General features: G+C 52.9%; 1 protein-coding gene across 15 annotated transcripts in view; it reads right to left on the bottom strand.

The window, feature by feature from the left end:
- The window catches only part of LOC122692588 (leukocyte immunoglobulin-like receptor subfamily A member 6), a 109,003-nt gene that overhangs the window by 7,957 nt on the left and 76,514 nt on the right, over nt 1-24,532 (bottom strand). For 2 of the 15 annotated variants that reach the window (XM_043900300.1, XM_043900307.1), the window contains 5 exons: nt 17,632-17,916; nt 17,196-17,498; nt 16,692-16,988; nt 16,165-16,348; nt 14,125-15,184 (listed from right to left, as the gene is read on the bottom strand). The exons of 1 other annotated variant lie outside the window; for it this stretch is intronic. In XM_043900300.1, the coding sequence (XP_043756235.1) occupies nt 14,644-15,184; nt 16,165-16,348; nt 16,692-16,988; nt 17,196-17,498; nt 17,632-17,916 (1,610 nt within the window). In that variant the 3' untranslated portion in view covers nt 14,125-14,643. Of the gene's footprint in view, nt 1-14,124; nt 15,185-16,164; nt 16,468-16,676; nt 16,989-17,195; nt 17,499-17,631; nt 17,917-18,089; nt 18,126-18,280; nt 18,486-24,532 lie in introns of those variants that run through there. 12 more of the 15 variants (XR_006340688.1, XR_006340689.1, XM_043900301.1 and 9 more) reach the window with 9 other exon arrangements.

The following is a 24,532-nucleotide window of genomic DNA, read 5'->3' as shown; positions in this document are numbered from 1 at the left end:
TACTCCCTCTATTCCTCACACCCTCTCCTTCCCCTGTGTGTCCACAAGTCTGTCCTCTATGAGGGACACACGTTCAGCATCTCCCTGGGGCTCAGTGGAGTCCGAGTGGCCGAGAGCCCAGAGGAGACACTCAAGGAATCAGGAAGGAAACTGACTCCTCCCCTGCCCCGGAGTGTGGGTTCTCCCCGTCACAGGCCCCCTCAGGGGCGTCTCTCTTTATCGCATCACCGTCCAGCCCGCCTTCCGGGAACAAGCCCCCAGGCACTTCCTGCCTCCTCAGGGCACCTGGGTCCTTGGGCACTGTCTCGTCCGGTCTTGCCATCACCTGCAAGCTTTCGAGGGTGTTGATTGGGGTCAGAGCTCTCACTCTGGTGGGAACAGCTGTTCCTATAAACGTGTGCCCGCTGCTCATGGAACCTTGAGCGGCGGTGCCCTTTCTCTGCGCCTGAGGTTCCTCCTCTGCATGTTGTCCTGAACCCCAGCCCTCAGAGGGGCTGTGGGCTCTTGCTGCCGTCACCACGGTTAATTTCCAGATGAGGTGACAGGAGAGGATGGACGTGATGGGCTGCTGGCTCAGACTGCACCCAAGGGGGCGAGTGTGGTGCCCGCCCAGAGCCTCCTCTGCTCCTGATGCTGAGATGTGCCCCGGAGAGTGTTTCTGCAACACGAAACCCCAGACAAGTGCAGAAGAAAAGTTCCCCAAAAGGAATGGGAACCACAGTGAAGCGGGGAGAGGTAGGCGGTGTGGCCCCGGCGGCGGGGATCATCTCGGGGTCAGAGGAAGGTCCACCTGTGTGGACACGGAGAGGGACCCATCCTCACAGAAACATAAAGGGAGGCAAGCATGTGGATTATTTTGTAGAAGAACAGGCAGTGACTGAAAAGAGTTGAACATTTTCGACATGAACAATCCAGTAGATTCAACACGTTAAAAAAAGCCAGGCAGTCAAGACGACAGCTGAGCGGCCACATGGGACGTCGGAGTATAGCATTGAGGGAATGTTCCGGAATGCAGCAGAGAGCGCAGAAATGGCGATTCAGGAGAGGCGGGACTGTGCTGAGGGCCAGGGTGGTGTCTGTCTAAGTGTCAGACACGAAGAAGCTCACGACAGACAGCAGCGGCTGAAGAAAGGAATAGCGGAGCCTCCTTCCCTGAGGAGAACCGACCTGGGGAGGGCTGGGGCACATGTAGGTACACGTGACACCCGAGGGCGGCCCTGCTGGGCCCGTGACTGAGACTCGGCGCTCCTCACTGAGGGTTAGGGTTCATCACCGGTCAGGGGTCCAGACACGGCACCCTTCAGCCAAGGACCCCGCACCCTGCAACGGAGGCCTGTGTGCCGCAGCTAGGTCAACAAGTGGGTTAATTCACTACATGTTAAAGAAAGGTAACCTTTCATATAAACTGAGAAACTGAAGGTTAAATTTAAAAAGTATTTCCTACTGAATTTACAATTTGAAACAGTTTATTCTAACTAAATTTCAACTGAAAAAAAAAAAATCAAGGCCGAGTGGACTGAGGCCCTAAAAATGTCCTGAAACTACTTCCTGTAGGAAACGCAGATCGCCATCAAGAGAATGAGCAGCCCCCGGGAGCAGACTGCCCCCTACCAAAAGGGGGCGCTAGAGGGTACTGGAGCGATGCCGGCAGGAAGAGTACCCGCCGCCTGTCGGAGTGCTTACAGGGGGCGGAAGCCAGAGCTTCATGCAGAGGACACCCCCAGCTTCCAGGAGGTTCTGCACCGCCTGCCGCTGTGGGCCGTGCCTCAGCCTCTCACCGGCCAGGTCCCGAGAGAGAAGGAGGGCCCTGGGGGCCTGGATCCCTTAACCTTGAGAAGTGTTTTCCTCTACTAGTACTTGAGTCACACACTTGATTCAAAACAGGAAGTGTTCCCAAGTAACTTGATAAAAAGAGAATGAGCGTGAAAGAGGGCATTTCCAGAGGTGCACGTCCTTAGATGCTGACAGTTTTCACACAGGAAGCAATACTCAGAGATGGCAGAGAGGCAGTGAGGTGCAACAGAGAGGAACGCGTGGCCGAAATGAGCTTTGGAAATTACACAGACACACACTTGCACGCACAAAGACACCCACACGTGTGCACAGAGACGTGCGCACGCCCACACACGTGTATACGAGTACCCAGGGTTCAGTGAAGTACCGTTAGAACACTGTCTTTTCTAGAGGAGGAGGAGAATGCATACGTGTTCAGAAATAAAAATGTAAAACACATTTTAAGCATGAGAGCAAGCGCCTAAAATCAGAAATGGAATAACTCCCCAGTGCCTGGTGTAATTAAATGAGAGAAAACCCTTTCAGCTTTCCTGAGGTATAATTGACAAAAACTATATCTGTTTCACATGCACAGCTTGACGTTCTGATTTCTGTCTACGCTGTGAAATAAGTACTGCAGTCATGCTAATTATAATGAGCGTGTCCATCAGCCCCCGCAGTTCACCGAGGTCTGTGGGTCTGGTGAGGACACGTGCGGGCTACCCTCTGAGCAGGACTGAGTCGACACCAGAGCATGGTCAGCTCTGGTCCCGTCGCTGCCCATCAGGTCTCCAGGATTACTCGCCGGCAGCCCTGAAACGTTGTTCCCCGTGACCCGCACCTCCCTGCTTACCCCTGCTCTTTGCCTCTGGAGACTACCCTTCTCTCCGTTTCTCGGAGTCTGTTTTAGATTCCACAGGTCAGGGAGCTCCTGCTGGGTTTCCCCGCCTGTCTGCCTTACTTTACAGCATAACGTCCTCTGGCCTCACCCATGTCGTCTCAAAAGGAGGGATTCCCTTTTTAAAGGCTGAGTGAGACTCCATTGTGTGCGTATGGCGTTTTCTGTGTGTGTTTATCTCTTGACAGACAGCCAGGTTGTGGCTGCATCCTGTTCCCGGGAACAACGATGCAGAACACGGGTGCAGATACGTCTGTGAGGTCCTGGCCGCATCTTCTTTGGATACAGACCCCGGAGTGGAATTGCTGGATCGTATGGTAGGGAGTTCTAGATTTAGAATTTGAGGAGACTCCATACTGCTTTCCACCGTAGCTGCACCGACTGTGTCCCCAACGACCACGCGCAAGGTTCTCTCTTCTCCGCGTTTGGCAGCACGTGTTGTCTTTGTCTTTTTCCTAGCAGTCAAGTGTGTGTAACACGTGCAGTTGCCGGGAGCCGGCACACGAGACCCTACCCATGAAAGGCCATGAGGGAGAAAACCTGATGGGCAAGGCGGATCAGGTTTTCAGGGGTTTCGAAAAGGCCAGCTCACGAGATCCCACCCATGACAAGGTCACGAGGAGAAAGCCTGACAGGCAAGCAGATCAGGTTTTCAGGGATTTCAAAAAGCTGCCCCTGGCGCTCACCTTAAAAATGATATCTGTCTTTCTGATGCCTGCCTCAGTAGACTACTCCCTAATTTCTGTGACATAGGCAGAAGGCCTTCCCCGATCTCTTTCCAAGAATCAATTTAGAACTTTAATCAATAAGTTTCCCAGGTGGTGGTATTTTATGAGATTATCCAGGGTGAAAGGAGTGTTTTACTTTAAACTCCTTTGCTGGTAGTTTGTTCGCCAAATGCATTTATGCCCTTGGTACTAATATGCATGATTGCTTATAATATCCTAATCATAAAATAGCCTGAAGAACCTGATTATATAAAAGCCCTAATAAACATAGAGCCTTTTTAAGGGGTAAAGGAGTCCTCTTAGAAAACATAAGAAAAATTATTCTATAGGTGGTTATTGGGTTGAGATTTGCTTGCTGTGTTTTGCTTGCTGTGTTTTTGCTTTTAATGTGCTAAGGTAGTGTTATAGAAACCATTGTTGGGGGTACTCTTTTGCCCCCTTCTGATGCCTATGTCAGAAGCTTTCTCTATTTCCTTTATACTTTAATAAAACTTTATTACACAAAAGCTCTGAGCGATCCAGCCTCGTCTCTGGCCCTGGGTTGAATTCATCTCCTCCGGAGGCCAAGAATCCCGCGTCTCATCGTTCAGCAACAACCTTTCATCTTGGGGGCTCGTCCGGGATCCTTCAGGACAAGATGGGAGCTAACAATTCCAGCCTCACTCCTTTGAACTGTATCCTGAAAAACTGGGATAGAGTTGATTCCCAGGGCTTAAAGAAGACACACCTGGTCTTCCTATATGATACTGCATGGCCGCGGTACCCACTGGAGGACGGCGAACGGTGGCCAGTTGGAGGGTCTCTTAAGTATAATACTGTTTTACAATTAGACCGGTTCTGTAAAAAGCAAGGGAAATGGGTAGAAGTAGCGTATGTGTTGCCCTTTTTCTCTCTGTGAAATATGCCAGACTTATGTCCTAAGGGTGTAGATTTGGGTGTGAAACCTTCCGCTCTCCCCTGTCCTCCTACTTTGCCCCCGTATCCGGGGCTCCAAGCTGAGGTTCAAACTACTCTGGTTTCAGTAGAAACTCAAACCACCAAGTAAGAGATGAGATGGAGGACAGGAGGCAAAGAGATAAAGAAAAGCAGGTTTCTCCAATCTACCCCTGGGACATGCGCAGAGCAGCCAGAGAGACTGAGGGACAGCCACACATGCTGTTGCCTCTTCATGAAGTGCCCACCGGGAGAAATTACCAGTCTATGAGAGTTAATAAGCCTTTTTCTTATCAAGAGATACAAAGAATTAAGGAGGATCTGGGAGACTATTTAGAGGGCCCAGAAAAAATATATTAGAGCTTTTAAAGGTGTTACTCTGCATTATGACCTTACTTGGAAGGATGTGATGTATATCTTGGGACAAATGCTGACTCCCGACTCAAAGGCTCGAGTTTTGGGAAAAGCGGTTGCTTATGGAGATGAGTGGCTTGGTAATGAATCAGTGGGAAAGAGGGAGGACGCGATAACTGCCCTCCCCACTGGGAGTCAGGCGGTCCCAGCTACAGAACCAGACTGGGACTATAACACTGCTAAAGGAAGATGGGATCAGAGTCATTTTGTCAGATGTATTCTTGAAGGACTCAGGCAGGTGCGCTCTAAGCCTTTAAACTATGGCAAACTGGCAGACATAGAACAGGAGGAGAAGGAAGCTGCTGGTAAATTCCTAGACAGACTGAGAGAAGCCATTCGCAGATTCACTGAGATTGATCCCGAAAGTGAAGAGGGAAAAGTGATCTTAAAAGATAGATTTCTCACTCAGTCGGCTCCAGATATTCGCCGTAAGTTATCAAAACGGGCGTATGGACCAAATCAGTCTTTAGATAATCTGTTACAACTGGCTCAGACAGTCTATTATGGAAGGGAATATGAGGAAAAGAAAGAGAGGCAGAGAAAGACGAAGGAAAAGGTGGAAGCCCTCGCAATGGCTATGAAAACCGTTCTTAAGCAGCCTGAGAAAAATGCCCAGAGGGACCCAGGTGAAAAGGGATGGGCTTGCTATTGCTGTGGAAAGGAGGGGCATCTCAAGCGGGATTGCCCTCAGGCATCTAAGCCGCCCCGGCTCCATGCCCGGTCTGCGAGGGACCACACTGGAGGAGAGACTGCCCCCAGAGGCGTAGGTCTCAGGGGTCTGACTCTCAAGACCATCAGGACTGAAGGTGCCCGGGGGTCCCCACACAAGCTCCCGTCCTAATTACACCTGAGGAGCCCCGGGTATTGATAACGGTGGGAGGCTAATCCGTCCATTTCCTTTTAGATACTGGGGCAACTTATTCCGTGCTTACTGAAGCCCCTGGCCCACTTTGTTCCCGATCCGCTTCCGTAATGGGACTGTCTGGACGAGCCAAAAGGTATTACTTCAGTTATTCTCTATCGTGCAACTGGGATTCTGTGCTATTTTTCACACGAGTTTCTTATCGTGCCAGAATCACCCTCACCCCTTTTGGGGAGGGATATACTGAGCAAGGTCCATGCCTCTGTTTTCATGAATATGGAGCCCTCCCTTTCTCTCCCTTTAGTTGAACAAAATGTGAATCCTAGAGTATGGGCTGATGGAAAATCTGTGGGTCGAGCACAAAATGCTATTCCTGTAGTTGTCAAGCTCAAAGACCCGCACTTATTCCCACATAAGAAGCAGTATCCACTGAAACCTGAGGTTAAGGAAGGGTTAAAACCCATCATTGAGAATTTAAAGGAGCAGGGACTGATAGTTCCCTGTAACAGTCCATGCAACACTCCTATTTTGGGTATAAAGAAATCAAATGATAAATGGAGATTAGTTCAAGATTTACGAGTAATAAATGAGGCTGTGGTTCCTTCACACCCCGTGGTGCCTAATCCTTATTCTCTATTGTCTGAAATTCCTGAACGAGCCAAATATTTCTCAGTAATTGATTTGAAAGATGCCTTCTATTCAGTGCCTTTGGTGGAGGAAAGTCAATTTCTATTTGCCTTTGAAGACCCTACTCAGCCAGCTTCCCAGTTAACCTGGACAGTTTTGCCCCAGGGATTTCATGACAGTCCCCACTTATTTGGACAAAGTTTGTCACGGGATCTACAAAACTTAGCTCTGAAGCGGTAGTGTTACAATATGTAGATGATATTTTGCTCTGTGCTGAGACAGAGGAAGCTTGTTCACGAGCCTCAGAAGATTTCTTAAACTTTCTGGCAGGCTGCGGTTACAAGGCATCAAGAGAAAAGGCTCAGCTTTGTCAACAATCTGTTAGATATCTGGGCCTAATCATATCAGAAGGGACTAGGGCCATAGGCCCCGAGAGAATTAAACCTATACTAAACCATCCCCTACCTATGACTTTAAGACAATTGAGGGGATTTTGGGGAATCACAGGCTACTGTCGTATTTGGATTCCGGGCTCTGGGGAACTTGCCCGGCCTTTATATAAACTGATAGCTGAAACTCAGCAGGCCCAAACCGACAAACTGGTTTGGTCTCCAGATACTCAAAAGGCTTTTAAGCTTCTTCAGACTGCTCTCCTGCAAGCTCCGGCTTTGAGTTTGCCCACAGGGTCAGAATTCAACTTGTTTGTCACTGAAACAAAAGGTATGGCTCCGCCTTTAAAGCTGCTGTAACTCAGGGGGTGTCTAAAGCTCTAGGAATAGAGTATCACTTACACTGTTCCTGGAGACCCCAATCCTCAGGAAAGGTTGAAAAAGCTAATGACATTATCAAAAGACATCTGCGCAAATTAACTCAAGAAACGCAGGGCAACTGGATTAAAGTCCTACCCATAGCTTTAATGAGGGCTCGAACTGCCCCCAAAAAGGAGGGACTGTCCCCCTTTGAATGTATTTATGGAAGGCCTTTCTTACGCACAGACATTGTTATAGATCCTGAAGCCTTGGAGTTAACTAATTATGTAACTCAGCTCTCAGCTTTTCAACAGGCATTAACAGAACTCCGGGAGACGACTCCTGACCCAGCCTCTGAATCCAGCAAGCCTCTATTTGAGCCAGGAACCGAGGTCCTCATAAAACCATTGGGGTCTGGGGGCCCATCCCTCGAGCCCCTCTGGGAAGGCCCTTACCAGGTTATTCTTTCTTCTCCCACAGCTGTCAAAGTGCCAGGAATTGATTCATGGGTACATCACACTCCAGTCAAGAGGTGGCACCCTGACCAGAACTAAGTGATGTCATTTTATGTCTTTACTTTCTACGCTCTGACTTTGTATGTTTCAGATGGGCCTGATAATCTATGTGAGCCTACTTCTGCTGACTCCAGAAATCCTGAGTCTGCCGTTTGATCCTCAAGACAATGCCTTCCTGTCCTGGGCTCAATCCTATGCTGCGTTCCACAATGGGTCTAACTGCTGGGTCTGCGGGGCACTCCCCACTTCATCAGTGGAAGGCTTCCCGTGGTGGACATCTCCACTTCAAGGAAAAGACTTTCTCCAAGTCTGCGAATACATTCGACAACAATCACATGTGATGCCTCTTCTTAAACTGGTGACATCTAACAACCTTAAGATGGACTGATGTAACTATGGACATAATGTGACTTTTCATTTTGATTTTAACTTGGTTTAATGACTATTTTGCCTTACATCTGTAACTGTATAATGGGGTTTTCTAACCGTCTAAAAGCTTTTAATTTACAAATAGTTGTCTGAGCTCCTATGAGTGCCACAGCCTCCTCCAACTATTACTTGGGGACCCTGGATGAGACATCCTCACTATGAGGATTAGGAGAATATGTTGCCTCACCAATTTAGGGACAACACCCCTTGTCAGCTCGGAAGCAGTTGTGGAATGAGAACGACGCCCCTTTTCCCTAGGCAACATAATTCTCCTAAAAGAAAAGGGGGGGAATGAGAGAGTCATTTCCTAGGCAGGTTGCTAAGAAGTCTAGGGGGTCCCCAAGGAGAGAGAGGTCTGGGATATTCAAGGAGGAAGAAAGGACAAACTTTTTTACTTTTTTTCCTCTACATTCCTTAGGATTATATAACAACAATGTATCCTGCCTGAGGACAGTCTTTGGATTAAACCCTCTGGCTAATTCTGTTATTTTAAAACATAAATTATGGGAGTAGGTCTGGTCTTCACAAGGATGTATCCTGCCTGAGGACAATCTTTGGATTAAACCTTCTGGCCAACTCTGTTATCTTAAAATGTAAATGGTGGGAGTAGGTCTGGTGAGGTGTTTGCAACCTCCAGACATTCTTTGGATTCATTGGAGAGTATATAACTCCATTGCTAACACTAGCAAACAGGTACTCTTTTGCCCCCTTTATATCAGAAGCTTTCTCTATCTCCTTTATACTTTAATAAAACTTTATTACACACACACACACACACACAAAAGAAAACAGAAACCATTGTTAATATAGTTAAAGATCTAGAGAAATAAGGACTTAGCCCTAGTGTGGTAACAATGAGATGGTTGCTAATTGTCAGCCAGGAGTACTAGGCAGGGGCTGCCTCACTGAAGCCGCAGAGTCTGTGTGGGGTAAACTTCTTAGATAAATGCAACTGACAACTTCTGCAGAAGGATTAATTTTTGTGTTAACAAGGTTATACTTCCACTCTGTACTGTTGCCCTATGAGACTGCTACCTTTCAGTTAAGGTCACCAGAGAAACAGAAAATAGGTTTACATTCACCTGACCTGCATAAAATGTTAATAGGCCCCCAGGCCAGAAGATAATGTACAAGACCCTCATAAACAAAAAAGTATGCAGAAACACCCTGGTTTTGTGAAGGACAAGCTGACGTAATGTTAAACTATCTTCCCCTTAGAAATGTACTAACTTAGGGTATAAAAGCCACGGTATAAAATAAAGGATGGCCAGACTCTGCCAGACCCTGCAAACACCCCCGTCTGGTCATTCTCTCTCTCTCTCTCTCTCTCTCCCTCTCTCCCTCTCCCTCGCAGACTTGGCCCTATCAAGGCTGGTCTCACGTGTCTTCTCTCTCTCGCCGACGCCGTTCATCCTGAGGGTACCCCCTGGATCCTGCCGAGGCTGGACCCCAGCAGGCAGTGACATCTCCCTGGTCTGCTGTGTGCCCCCCTGAGGACTGGTGGGTGCTGAGACCTTCCCATGTCCTGTTTGGTCATCTGGGCATCATCTTTTGAGACACACCTGTTCAGGTCCTTTGCCCATTTAAAAACCGGGTGGTTGTTACTTTGCGTTGAGTTGTGTGAGCTCCATGTATATTGGAGAAGTAGCCCCTTATCAGATGTGTGGTTTGCACACATCTTTGCATACACTGCCTTTCCTGTGACCGGCTCCTGTGCTGTGCAGAAGGTGTTTATTTACCGACCCCCCGGGTCTGTCTCTGTCTTTGCTGCCCGTGCTTTTGGTGCCATATCCAAAGAAAGCTTGTCCACACCCATGTCACGAAGCCCCCCCCTCTGTGTTTCCTTCTTGTTCGTTCAAGGTTTGAGGCCCTGTGTTTAAGTCTCTGCTGCGTTTTGAGATGATTTTGTTATAGCCACGTGTTCCAGGAAACAAACTCACTCAGAAGGACAATGCAGATAGTGGAGTGCAGTTTATTACACCGGCGGGCCCAAGGCAGAGTCTCCTCTCAGCCAAGGGCCCCGACCAGCATTTGTGAAAATCTTTTATACCCCATGTGTACGTGTCCAAACCCATCACCCCAATCCCTTGATGCTTACAAAGGAAGGGTAAATACAATCACAATAACCCCATCATTCACGTGTTATGTGTTCAAACAGTTAATAATCAATAAGCCCATGGTTACATTCCAACCAGTTAATAACCGATAAGCCTGTGCTTACATTCTGATAGATACTGTCCGGAGGCAGGGGTGATTAGTGTCTGTTTTCTCTTAGGTGATGAGTTACCTGGATGTGATCTTCAAGGTTCCCCTGTCCGGAGGGCGTCTTATCCTTCCATTGTCATTCCCATAGACACTAAGCAGAGAGTTCAGGGTCCACTGGAGAGGTGGCCGAGCACGATCAGCACAGACAGGCCCGAGATGGAGTCCAGGCCCTACGAATTCCTACTTCAATTTCACATGTAGTGTGAGCTGAGGGTCCAGCTTCCCCCTCCTGCCTGCTGTCATCTAGCTCTTCCAGCACCGTTTCTTGAAGGCACTGTCCGTTCCCGTTCTGTGTTCTGGACACCTTGTGGAAGATCAGTTCACTGAGCTGCTTTGGGACAACTGTTTTCCATAATAAGGGCACTCTCAGATCTCCCGATTTCTTGGTTTCTCTGCGGCCCTGGGCAGAGTCACGGTTCCCGGTTCTCGGTGTTTCTGTGGCTCTGCTTTGGTGTCTGTGCGCTGGGAGAAGCAGCCGCCTCCTCTCGGACGTACGGTGAATTTTCCCCCAGCCCAGTTAGAGATTCTGGAGCCTCGGAGACGTCTTCTGTGGACCTGAGGATCCCTGGCCCTCCCGTCCGGGGAGTCGATGGTGTGCCCCCGCCCCGTCGTGCCCCTGCCCTGAGGGAGAAGTCTGAGGACCCCGTCCTCCTCTAACCCCCGAGGCCGAGCCGGCCGCACAGAGCCCCGTCCCTTCTCTTCCTGCTTTGCGGCCCCACGTGCGTCTGCGGCCGGGAGCTCTCGTGAGCTGAGCAGCGACGCGGTCTCTGAGGTCTGAGGCCCCCAGTGCCCCGGAGCCTGGGGACGTGGTGCAGCTGCACCCACTGTCCTCCCGGGGAGGAGGGGGCCTGGGCCCAGGGGGGTCCTCTCAGCGCTGAGCTGTGCTTGCTGGAGGGGAGACCGGGAAACAGAACCTGCTCTGTTTATCCTTTCCAAGTGGTTCTTTTCGGTTTTCTGCTCATCCGAGGTGCTGAAGCTCACTAGCTGGATTATGCAGTTTGCATAAAAGTCTTTTGGCCCAAATAATCCCGATTTATGAGTGTTTCTGTGAGAGATGAGGGCTGGGAGTTCCCGATCTGCCTTCTTGTGTAAAGCGCTGATTAAAATTTCTGAAATGTGTCATAGTGAGGCCAGAAATGGAAAATAGAAATGATAGTTAACTAGTGTGCCTGCTAAGTCGCTCAGCCGTGTCTGACTCTGCGACCCCATGGACTGCAGCCCGTCAGGCTCCTCTGTCCATGGAATTCTCCAGGCAGGAATACTGGAGGGGGTTGCCACGCCCTCCTCCAGGGGATCGTCCCCACCCCGGGATGGAACCCAAGTCTCCTATGTCTCCTGCACCGGCAGGCAGGTTCTTCACCAGTATGCCAGCTGGGAAGTCCTGACAGTCCACATGCACACACAGGGGAAAACGAGAAGAGCAGGCGGGCGTCTGACGCCGTTTCTGTGGAGGGAAGTGCAGTTGGTAGGCTGCACTCGGGCCTCCCAGGCAGCTCAGGGGGAAAGAATCTGCCTGCCAGCGCAGGAGACGTAGGTCGATCCCTGGGTTGGGAAGATGCCCTGGAGGAGGAAATGGCAACCCACCTCACTATTCTTGCCTGAAGAATCCCATGGAGAGAGGAGCCTGACGCACACTATCTGTGGAGTCTCACAGAGTTGGACACGACTGAGTGCACACACACACACACACACACACACACACACACACACGCAGAGACTGCAGACCCAGACAACACCAGCTGCCCCACTCCGCAGACCAGGGTGCTCCCTCCCTCAGTTCTGACAGCTTGTGTCTGCGCTCTAGGGTTTTGTAAATGGAGTATCATGTCCTCTGCACACGGGACGGTTTTGCCTCTTTCCTGCCGCCAAGTTGCATCCTTGTTTCTTGCCTGATTGCTCTGCCTGGACTCCAGTAGTATGCTGAACACAAATGCTGAGAGTGGGCGTCCTTGTCTTGTCCCAGAGTTTTAGAAAGGCTTTCAGCTCTTTTTCTTTGAGTACTGTGTTGACTGTGCTTGTCCTAAATAGCTTTTATTACACTGAGATGTCTTCCCTCTGTACTCACTTTGGTGAGTGTTTATGATGAATGGATGTTGAATTTTATCAATGCTTTCTCTGAACCTATTAAGATGAGCATGTTGTTTTGTCTTTTCTCTTGTTGCCGTAGTGATTCACATGGATTGATTTGCATATGTTGAATTATCCTTGTGACCCTGGTATGAATCCAAGCTGATCATGGTGTGTGATTCCTTTTGTGTGTTGCTGAATTCGATTAGCTAATATTTTGTTGTGCATTTTGCATGTATTTTCATAAACAGCTTTGTTCTGTAACTTTTCTTTTTTGGTTGTGTCTTTGTCTGGTTTTGGTATCAGGGTGGCGGTGGCTTCATAGAGTGACTTTGGGAGTGTTTCCTCCCCTTCTGTCTCCTGAAAGAGTTTGAAGAGGGCCAGTATAAGCTCCTCTTTGTCAGTTTGGTAGAACTCCTTCATGCAGCCACCCAGCTCTGGCCTTTGGTTTGCATGGAGTTTTTATTGGTATGTTACAGATTCTGTGTCACTTCCCGTGGCTGCTCTGTTCAGGCTGTCTACATCTCCTAGACTCAGTTCTGGCAGGCTTGTGTCTGTAGAGACTCCTGCATCTCTTCTAAGTTTGCTGTCAGATTGGTCGACATACAGTCGTTCTTAGTACTCTCTTATAAACTTTTATATTTCTGAGGTATCAATTTTTAAAAATTAATTATTAATTAGTTTTGGCTGTGCTGGACTTCCCTGGTGGCTGAGATGGTAAAGAATCTGCTGCAATGCAGGAGACCTGGGTTCGATCCCTGGGTGGGGAAGATCCCCTGGAGGAGGGCAGGGCAACCCACTGCAGTATTCTCACCTGGAGAATCTCACGGACAGAGGAGCCTGGCGGGCTACAGTGCATGGGGTCGCAGAGAGTCGGACACGCCTGAGTGAAAGAGGACAGTGCTGGGTCTTCCTGCTGCCCAGGGGCTTTTCCCACGTTGAGCTGAGCTCATCACAGCTTTTCTCTTCGCTGCGGTGCCTGGGCTCCTGGTTTTGATGGCGTGTCTTGTCGCAGGGCAGGGCTCTGAGCCCCCGGGCTCAACATTTGCGGCCTGTGTGGGATCTTCTTGCAGCAGGGCTAGAACCCACGTCCCCTGCATTGGCGGCTGGATTCTTACCCACCAAGCCACCAGGGGAACCTGGTAGCAGCTGTTGTTCCTCCTGTTTCATTTCTTATTTTATTTATTTGAGTCCCATGTTGTTGCCTTTTGAATTTGATGTGATGGACTGGACTCCTACAGTTTTATTTCACTTATTCACCATTATGCTTGAAAACTGATCTGTGTTACTCTAGCAGTCCACCTTTGTGAATTTTTTGTATAATCTTCTGTCGCATATATATACACCAAAGGATTCATTTTGGTGAAAGTGATTTCTGTAACCTTTTCTACTGGGAACAACCCACGTGTCCGTATTCTGCTTGCACACTCGTGGCTGTGCACGCATCTTCCTCTAGGTTATGCAAGTGTGGGCCAGCACTGTGTCTCTCCTTTTCACTGAGAATTGCTGTCGACTCTCCAGGTTGAGTGGGGTGATGAGTACACCTGCCCGTGATGTGCTGGGATTTGTCAGAGTCAGCCTTGTCTCCTCCATCTTTTTCTCCTCCCCTCTCTCACAGATGAACTAGGAGGTGGGCATCTCATCTCAGGGAACCTGGGGCATGAAACTGAGGTGGAGACCATCCTATGTGACGTGTAATGCAAAGGACACATCTGTGCGCATGGGGCCATCGGTGGGGGCTGGCTGGACCAGACTCGCTCCTGTGGGAAAGCCAGCCTGCTCCTTCCTTCCCACCCTGCCTTCAGCACATTCACCCGGGCTCCTGGAGGTTGGCCACGGAGAGCGTTTGCACCAAAGCAGACACACAGTTCACACGCCTGGGCTCTTTAAGAATTTATTGCCTGATGAGTGTGTCTGTGCTGGGTCTGTGTGCACAGGGGTGTGTCTGGTTGTGATGAGCGGGGCTGCTCCCTCGCTGAGGCGTCTGGGCGTCTGCAGCACTGGCCTCTCTGGCGGCGGGCGGGCTCCAGGACGTGCCGGCCTCAGTCACTGCGGCTCACGGACTCAGCTGCTCCTTGGCACGTGGGATCCCCCAGGATCACGTATTGAACCTGTGTCTCCTGCGTTGGCTGGCAGATTCTTCACCACCAGGGAAACCCCACATCGGCGCTCTTTACAGAACGATATATTCCTGAGCTCATTTACCAGCGTAGCCCTGACCGTCACTTCAAACGCCAGGGATCCCATTGCACTGACAGTGTTTCTGGAGAAACCACACGGGTGTCATCTGACGAGGAGAGGAGGGCTGAGGGGTCCAGGGGTTCGGGGAAGAGTTCTGGATCCATCTGTTCCAGACGGGGCCCCACTTCCACCATTTATTCAGTTAAGCGACGTTCTGTTTCTGAGAAGGGATGGACGTCATTGCGCACACCAGAGATGGCGGGCATGAACAGTGAGGCTCACGTCGTCCAGGAGAGCGGACAGAGCCTGTGGGCCTGCAGGGTGAGGACCCGCCCCTGCCATTGGGTTGCGCCTCGGGCCTGGGGTGGGAGGAGCCGGGAGTCGGGGCTTCCTCCCCGGGAGGGAGGGGCCCCCGTGAGCGGAGGCCGAGTCCCCCGCCCCCCTCCCCGGGACGCCGGGGCCTCCTCCCGCCCCCGCGGCGCGTCTCTCCCCCAGGGTCTCTGCAGAGAGGTCTCCGCTGAAAGCGCACCCCGCACGCCCGGCAGAGGCTGTTCCCGAAGCTCCTGGGCCGGAGCTCGCGTCGGGGGCTGTGGCGCTCCTTGCGATGCGAGGTCCCGTTGCTCAGCTCCGGGCCGCGTCTCGGGCTCCTCCGCGGTCGTGCCCAGCCTGGCAGAGCAGGACCCCGAGGAGCAGCAGGACCGAGGCGGCGGCGCCCATCCGGATGAGATTCTGCACCGTGTAGTCTGGGGTGAGGGCGCACAGGTCAGCGCCGGCCCGTCACCCGGAACCGGGGTGTGCGCCCAGGGCACCCGCCTCCCGGGAGAGGACGTGGCCCCGAGCCCAGCCCCTGACGGGGACGCTGTCCTCCTCCTCACTCTGGGTCTGACCGCGGTGATGGGGGAGGGTGTCGGGGGCCCGAGGGTGCTGAAGGGAGGCTGTGGGTGGGCCGTGTCCTCCTCGGGGAGCCTCCCGGGGCCTCTCTGTCTTACTGTCTCAGACGTTCCTGCTCAGGACCCTGAGCTGAGGGAGCTCAGACAGCACAGGATGGGGCCCGCCCCTGAGCGGTGGTCTGCGGGGTCCCGGGGTGGGACCCAACCGTGGCTCCCAGGGACACACCACCGCCCCCATCAGGCGCTCGCTCAGCCCTCTACACTGCCGGCTTGACTTTGCCCGGGGGAGGAGGCGATCCCTGCAGCCTCCGGGGGCAGGATGGGGTGGGGGCGGGCCTGCTCCTCCCCAGACTGACCCCCTCCCGCAGCCTCAGGCCCCTACAGCCTGTGATACCCGCGCCTTCTCTGCCCGACTCCCCGCCGGCCCATGACGATCTGAGGGGCCTTGTCCACCCAGAGAATCTCAAAGCGCCCTGGGGTGGGCTGTCTCACCTGAGCACAGAGCCCCGTGACTCCCCAGTTGTTGAACTGGGGCCCGAGGGTGGGGGCTGGGCCCATGGGTCCTGGGAATGAGCCCAGGAAGGGGTGCGCCGGGCTGACCGGGGTCCCCACCTCATTCCCCTCTGCCCTGCACGGCCCTGTGGCCTCCCCGAGACCCTCCCACTGCCCCCCTGCCCCTCCAGGACCCCAGTGGGGAGGAAGGGGCGGGGCCGGGCTCCGAGGCCCCTCCCTCAGGGGGCCCCTCCCTCAGCGCCCCCTCCTCCACGACCTCCGGGGCCTCCCAGGGCACAGAGCCCCGAGCTGCTGAGTCAGACGGACAGACGGGGCCTCACCTGAGACCAGGAGCGCCAGGGGCTCGCTGGGCCGGGACAGCAGGTGGGGGTCTGTGCTGAGTGCGCGGTAACACCTGTAGGTGCCCCCGTGGGCCGAGCTCACAGGACTCAAGGAGAACTCGGCCCGGAACCGCCCGCCTTGGGCCTGGGCGCGCAGACGCAGGGGCCGATGGGCTGCCCCCTCCTGGGACAGAAGGAAAGTGTCCGTCCTGTTTCCCGACTGACATAGCAGGGTCACGTTCTCCCCCGGGGCCACCGAGGGGCCTGGCCGCGCCGAGAGCGAGGGTCTGTCTCTGAGCAGTCCTGCAGAGAGGAAGGGGGTGCGGGCTTGCCCTGGTTCTGAGCGAGACTCCGCGGCCTCTCTGGACCCTCAGCACCGTCTCTGTTTCTCCGAGTCCCCCCTCCCCCACACCGTCTCTCTGTCCCCTCCCGGGGACCCCTCCCCCTGGGGTCCCAGCATCACCCCTGGGGCTCCCCGGTGGGGCCTGTGCAGAGTCTGGCCCCCGACTGACCCGCTGGCCACTCTCCTGCCACCAGGAGCTCCAGGGGGTCGCTGGGGGCCGACCACTCGGAGGAGAGGCCGTGTCCACCGTAGCATCTGTACCGGCCACCGTGGACGGTGCCCACCGGGCCCAGGGGGAAGTCGGCCTGAGAGAGCCCCCCCTGGGCCCTCCGGGCAGGGCGCTGGGGGAGGTCCCGGCCCCCCTCCTTGGACAGAGCGAATCTGGCGTAGCCGGCGTCAGAGCGACACTGCAGGGTCAGGTTCTGTCCAGAGGTGACGACAGGGCCCCGCGGGCTCAGGAGGGACGGCTTCCCAGACAGCCCTGGGGAGAGACGGGGCCGGGTCGTTGGGACCGCGTCCCCGGTGGACACCCTTCCCGGCCCGGCCCCAGGCCTCGCCGTCTGTGTCTGTGTGTCTGTCCTGTGAGCACCACGCTCTCTCCCCCCCTCACAGGGGCTCCCCTGGGAGCAGAGACCTGAGTATGTTGTCTTGTCTGCACAAATGTGGGGTCAGGACGGGACTTCCTCACCTGAGACCAGGAGCTCCAGGGGGTCGCTGGGGGCCGACCACACCTGGGGGGTGTCCCTGTAAAAGCCGTAGCATCTGAACGTCCACCCGTGTCCGGGGCTCACGGGGCCCACGGGGAACAGGGCCTGGGTCTGCCCGTCGGGGCTCCGCTGTCCATCCAGGGTCCTAGAGGACTCGTCTTCTCCTTCCTTGGTCAGAAGGAACCTGTTAAATCCCTGACGGGAGCCACACTGGAGAGTCACGTTCCCTCCCGAGGTCACCAGAGGGCTCGGCAGGGCTGAGAGGCTGGGTTTGCCGGAGGGTCCTAGGAGAGAAGGAGGCAGCTGGATCCCTGGGGCTCCCCCCTTGTCCCCCAGGGCTGGGCTGTGAGAGGGACACCCCCTGAGAGCAGATCCCCCTCCCGAGGGCAGAGCCTGAGGCCCCCGAGCGTCTCTCACCTGTCACCACCAGCTCCAGGGGGTCACTGCGCTCTGACCAGTGATATCCCCTGAGATAGTAGCACCGATAGTGCCCTGCGTGCTGCCCGGTCATCAGTGAGATGGAGAACTTGGCCTTGTCCCCGGGCTCCAGGGGTTTCTGTCCGTCCCAGGGGACTGAGATTCCCTCTTTATCCAGACGGAACTCCTGGGCCCCCAGGGTCCCCTGACACCAGATGCTCACGGGGCTCCCCCAGGGGACCACAGAGCCCGGCTCCGCCCAGATGGTGGGTTTGGGGGTGGTCTCTGGAAGGAAATGAGAGGTGGGCTCACCAGGCGTCTCCCCCATGCCCCGACTCTCAGCCCAGGCCTCCCAGACTCCCCCTCCGTGAGCCCCGAGCTGCCGTCCCCCTCCCCGTGGCCTGGGGGTGACTCTTGACCCCACGAGAGGAGGGAGCTGGCCCTGGGGACAGACTCACCAGCCTGCACCTGGGTCCTCAGGCCCACACTCAGCCCTGGAAGAGAGAGCCCTGTAAGAGGTCTGCCCTCAGCTCTGAGCAGTGCCTCTCCTCCCCGGGAGCCTCCTGGGGTCTGGGGTCCCCTGTCGGAGCAGGCCGGCTCGGGGAGGGTCCCTCCAGTCCAGGGCTCCCCCTGCCCCTCCTCATCTCACCAAGGCAGAGCAGGGCGGGGAGGGTGGGGGCCATGGCGTCTCCTCCCTGAGGTCCAGGCCGTGAGGATGGAGGAGACCTGGGTGCCCTCCGGACAGACAGACACACAGGGTGTGTCCTCTCCGGGGCTGGGGTTTCCTGTCACGCGGTTGTCACATCAGCGTCCCCGCAGGAAGGGGAACAGCCTCTTCTTGAAAGCCTGGCGTCGTCCCCATGACAGTCCAAGTGTGTTCCTGAGACGCCCGTTTCAGGTGTGGGCAAGCAGGGCATGGCCTTCCCTCTGCGCGCCTCGCCTTGGGGTCTGCTTCCTCCTCTGCCCGTCCATCAGCAGGTCCCCGTGGGGTCCTCACCGTGGCCGGGTCACCAGGCCCTGGAGATGCTTTGGGGAGGATGCCGGCTCCTGCTGCCCGCAGGGCTCAGATCCCCAGAGACACATTGTTTTAATTGGAGGATCGTTACTTCACAGTATGGTGCTGGTTCTGCCACACATCAACGTGGATCGGCCATATGTGTCGCGTGGCCCTCCGTCTTGAACCCCCCCACCCGTCTAGGCTGTCACAGACGCCTGTGTGAGCTCCTGAGTCACACGGCACGTCCCCCGGCGGTGTGTTTCACACGTGCTGGTGTGTGTGTTTCCAGGCTACTCCCTCTATTCCTCACACCCTCTCCTTCCCCTGTGTGTCCACAAGTCTGTCCTTTATGAGGGACACACGTTGAGCGTCTCCCTGGGGCTCAGTGGAGTCTGCGTGGCCGAGAGCCCAGAGGAGACGCTCAAGGAATCAGGAAGGAAACTGACTCCTCCCCTGCCCCGGAGTGTGGGTTCCCCCCGTCACAGGCCCCCTCAGGGGCGTCTCTCTTTATCGCATCACCGTCCAGCCCGCCTTCCTGGGAACAAGCCCCCGGGGGCTTCCTGCCTCCTCGGGGCCCCGGGGTCCTTGGGCACAGTCTCCTCTGGTCTTGCCATCACCTGCAAGCTTTCGAGGGTGTTGATTGGGGTCAGAGCTCTCACTCTGGTGGGAACAGATGTTCCTATAAACGTGTGCCCGCTGCTCATGGAACCTTGAGCGGCGGTGCCCTTTCTCTGCGCCTGAGGTTCCTCCTCTGCATGTTGTCCGGAACCCCAGCCCTCAGAGGGGCTGTGGGCTCTTGCTGCCATCACCACGGTTAATTGCCAGACGAGGTGACAGGAGAGGGTGGACGTGATGGGCTGCTGGCTCAGACTGCACCCAAGGGGGCGAGTGTGGTGCCCACCCAGAGCCTCCTCTGCTCCTGATGCTGAGATGTGCCCCGGAGAGTGTTTCTGCAACACGAAACCCCAGACAAGTGCAGAAGAAAAGTTCCCCAAATGGAAAGGGAACCACAGCGAAGTGGGGAGAGGTTACCGGTGTGGCCCCGGCGGCGGGGATCATCTCGGGGTCAGAGGGAGGTCCACCCGTGTGGACACAGAGAGGGACCCATCCTCACAGAAACATAAAGGGAGACAAGCATGTGGATTATTTTGTAGAACAGGCAGTTACTGAAAAGAGTCGAACATTTTCGACATGAACAATCCAGTAGATTCAACACGTTAAAAAAAGTCAGGCAGTCAAGACGACAGCTGAGTGGCCACATGGGACGTCGGAGTATAGCATTGAGGGAATGTTCCGGAATGCAGCAGAGAGAGCAGAAATGGCGATTCAGGAGAGGCGGGACTGTGCTGAGGGCCAGGGTGGTGTCTGTCTAAGTGTCAGAAGCGCAGAAGCTCACGACAGACAGCAGCGGCTGAAGAAAGGAATAGCGGAGCCTCCTTCCCTGAGGAGAACCGACCTGGGGAGGGCTGGGGCACATGTAGGTACACGTGACACCCGAGGGCGGCCCTGCTGGGCCCGTGACTGAGACTCGGCGCTCCTCACTGAGGGTTAGGGTCCATCACCGGTCAGGGGTCCAGACACGGCACCCTTCAGCCAAGGACCCCGCACCCTGCAACGGAGAGCCTGTGTGCTGCAGCTAGGTCAACAAGTGGGTTAATTCACTACATGTTAAAGAAAGGTAACCTTTCATATAAACTGAGAAACTGAAGGTTAAATTTAAAAAGTATTTCCTACTGAATTTACAGTTTGAAACAGTTTATTCTAACTAAATTTCAACTGAAAAAAAAAAAAAAAACAAAACGTCAAGGCGGACTGGACTGAGGCCCTAAAAATGTCCTGAAACTACTTCCTGTAGAAAACGCAGATCAACATCAAGAGAATGAGCAGCCCCCGGGAGCAGACTGCCCCCTACCAAAAGGGGGCGCTAAAGGATACTGGCAATCCCAAAGAATGCTCATACTACCGCACAATTGCACTCATCTCACACGATAGTAAAGTAATGCTCAAAATTCTCCAAGCCAGGTTTCAGCAATACATGAACTGTGAACTTCCAGATGTTCAAGCTGGTTTTAGAAAAGGCAGAGGAACCAGAGATCAAATTGCCAATATCTGCTGGATCATCAAAAAAGAAAGAGAGTTCCAGAAAAACATCTATTTCTGCTTTATTGACTATGCCAAAGCCTTCTTCTGTGTGGATCACAATAAACTGTGGAAAATTCTGAAAGAGATGGGAATACCAGACCACCTGACCTGCCTCTTGAGAAACCTGTATGCAGGTCAGGAAGCAACAGTTAGAACTGGACATGGAACAACAGACTGGTTCCAAATAGGAAAAGGAGTACGTCAAGGCTGTATATTGTCACTCTGCTTATTTAACTTATATGCAGAGTACATCATGAGAAACGCTGGGCTGGAAGAAACACAGGCTGGAATCAAGATTGCCGTGAGAAATATCAATAACCTCAGATATGCAGATGACACCACCCTTATGGCAGAAAGTGAAGAGGAACTAAAGAGCCTCTTGATGAAAGTGAAAGATGAGAGTGAAAAAGTTGGCTTAAAGCTCAACATTCAGAAAACTAAGATCATGGCATCTGGTCCCATCACTTCATGGCAAATAGATGGGGAGACAGTGGAAACAGTGTCAGACTTTATTTTTTGGGGCTCCAAAATCACTGCGGATGGTGATTGCAGCCATGAAATTAAAAGACGCTTACTCCTTGGAAGGAAAGTTATGACCAATCTAGATAGCATGTTCAAAAGCAGAGACATTACTTTGCCAACAAAGGTCCGTCTGGTCAAGGCTATGGTTTTTCCAGTGGTCATGTATGGATGTGAGAGTTGGACTATAAAGAAAGCTGAGCATCGAAGAATGGATGCTTTTGAACTGTGGTGTTGGAGGAGACTCTTGAGAGTCCCTTGGACTGCAAGGAGACCTAACCAGTCCATCCTAACGGAGATCAGTCCTGGGTGTTCATTGGAAGGACTGATGTTGGAGCTGAAACTCCAATCCTTTGGCCACCTCATGCGAAGAGTTGACTCATTGGAAAAGACCCTGATCCTGGGAAAGATTGAAGGTAGGAGGAGAAGGGGACGACCAAGGATGAGATGGCTGGATGGCATCACCGACTCGATGGGCATGGGTTTGGGTAAACTCCGGGAGTTGGTGATGGACAGGGAGGCCTGGCGTGCTGCGATTCATGGCGTCGAAAGAGTGGGACACGACTGAGCGACTGAACTGAACTGAAAGGATACTGGAGCAATGCCGTCAGGAAGAGTTCCCCCTGAGTCGGAGTACTTGCAAGGGGCGGAAGCCAGAGCTTCATGCAGAGGACACCCCCGGCTTCCAGGAGGTTGGGCACCGCCTCCAGCTGTGGGCCGAGCCTCAGCCTCTCACCCGCCAGGTCCCGAGAGAGGAGGGCCCTGGGGGCCTGGATCCCTTAACCTTGAGGAGCGTTTTCCTCTCCTAGTACTTGAGTCACACGCTTGATTCAAAACAGGAAGTGTTCTCAAGTAACTTGATAAAAAGAGAATGAGCGTGAATGAGCATTTCCAGAGGTGGACGTCCTTAGATGCTGACAGTTTTCACACGGGAAGCAATACTCAGAGATGGCAGAGAGAGAGTGAGGTGCAACAGAGAGGAACGCGTGGCGGAAAATGAGCTTTGGAAATTACACAGACACACACTTGCACGCACAAACACACCCAGATGTGTGCACAGAGACGTGCACACGTCCACACACGTGTATACGAGTACCCAGGGTTCAGTGAAGTACCATTAGAACACTGTCTTTTCTAGAGGAGGAGGAGAATGCATACGTGTTCAGAAATAAAAATGTAAAACATATTTTAAGCATGAGAGCAAGCGCCTAAAATCAGAAATGGAATAACTCCCCAGTGCCTGGTGTAATTAAATGAGAGAAAACCCTTTCAGCTTTCCTGAGGTATAATTGACAAAAACTGTAACTGTTTCAATGCACAGCTTGGCGTTCTGATTTCTGTCTACGCTGTGAAATAAGTACTGCAGTCATGCTAATTATAATGAGCGTGTCCATCAGCCTCCGCAGTTCACCGAGGTCTGTGGGTCTGGTGAGGACACGTGTGGGCTACCCTCTGAGCAGGACTGAGTCGACACCAGAGCATGGTCAGCTCTGGTCCCGTCGCTGCCCATCAGGTCTCCAGGATTACTCGTCGGCGGCCCTGAAACGTTGTTCCCCGTGACCCGCACCTCCCCGCTCACCCCCGCTCCTGGCCTCTGGAGACTACCGTTCTCTCCGTTTCTCGGAGTCTGTTTTAGATTCCACAGGTCAGGGAGCTCCTGCTGGGTTTCCCCGCCTGTCTGCCTTACTTTACAGCATAACGTCCTCCGGCCTCACCCATGTCGTCTCAACAGGAGGGATTCCCTTTTTAAAGGCTGAGTGAGACTCCATTGTGTGCGTATGGCATTTTCTGTGTGCGGTTATCTCTTGACAGCCAGCCAGGTTGTGGCTGTGTCCTGGTACCGGGAACAACAATGCAGAACACGGGTGCAGATATGTCTGTGAGGTCCTGGCTGCATCTTCTTTGGATACAGATGCCGGAGTGGAATTGCTGGATCGTATGGTAGGGAGTTCTAGATTTAGAATTTGAGGAAACTCCATCCTGCTTTCCACAGTGGCTGCACCGACTGTGTCCCCAACGACCATGCGCAAGGTTCTCTTTTCTCTTCGTTTGGCAGCACGTGTTGTCTTTGTCTTTTTCCTAGCAGTCAAGTGTCTGTTACACGTGCAGTTGCCGGGAGCTGGCACACGAGATCCCGCCCATGACAAGGTCATGAGGAAGAAAACCTGACAGGCAAGGCGGATCAGGTCTTCAGGGATTTCAAAAAGCTGCCCCCGGCACTCACCTTAAAGATGATATCTGTCTTTCTGATGCCTGCCTCAATAGACTACTCCCTAATTTCTGTGACATAGGCAGAAGGCCTTCCCCGATCTCTTTCCAAGAATCAATTTAGAACTTTAATCAATTAGTTTCCCAGGTGGTGGTATTTTATGAGATTATCCAGGGTGAAAGGAGTGTTTTAATTTAAACTCCTTTGCAGGTAGTTTGTTAGCCAAATGCATTTATGCCCTTGGTACTAATATGCATGATTGCTTATAATATCCTAATCATAAAATAGCATAAAGAACCTGATTATATAAAAGCCCTAATAGACATAGGGCCTTTTTAAGGGGTAAAGGAGTCCTATTAGAAAACATAAGAAAAATTATTCTATAGGTGGTTATTGGGTTGACGTTTGCTTGCTGTGTTTTGCTTGCTGTTTTTGCTCTTAATGTGCTAAGGTTGTGTTATAGAAACCATTGTTAATATAGTTATAGATCTAGAAAAATAAGAGCTTAGCCCTAGTGTGGTAACAATGAGATGGTTGCTAATTGTCAGCCAGGAGTACTAGGCAGGGGCTGCCTCACTGAAGCCGCAGAGTCTGTATGGGGTAAACTTCTTAGATAAACGCAACTGACAACTTCTGCAGAAGGATTAATTTTTGTGTTAGCAAGGTTATACTTCTACTCTGTACTGTTGCCCTATGAGACTGCTACCTTTCAGTTAAGGTCACCAGAGAAACAGAAAATAGGTTGACACTCACCTGACCTGCATAAAATGTTAATAGGCCCCAAGGCCAGAAGATAATGTACAAGACCCTCGTAAACAAAGAAGTATGCAGAAAACACCCTGGTTTCGTGAAGGACAAGCTGACGTAATGTTAAACTATCTTCCCCTTAGAAATGTACTAACTTAGGGTATAAAAGCCACGGTGAAAAATAAAGGATGGCCAGACTCTGCCAGACCCTGCAAACACCCCCGTCTGGTCATTCTCTCTGTCTCTCTTTTTCTCTCTCTCTCCCTCGCAGACTTGGCCCTATCAAG

The sequence above is a fragment of the Cervus elaphus genome, chromosome 4 (assembly GCF_910594005.1).
Source record: "Cervus elaphus chromosome 4, mCerEla1.1, whole genome shotgun sequence".
Taxonomy (NCBI): domain Eukaryota; kingdom Metazoa; phylum Chordata; class Mammalia; order Artiodactyla; family Cervidae; genus Cervus; species Cervus elaphus.
The sequence above is the reverse complement of the archived record's forward strand: the minus strand, read 5'-3'. Positions and strand labels throughout refer to the sequence as shown.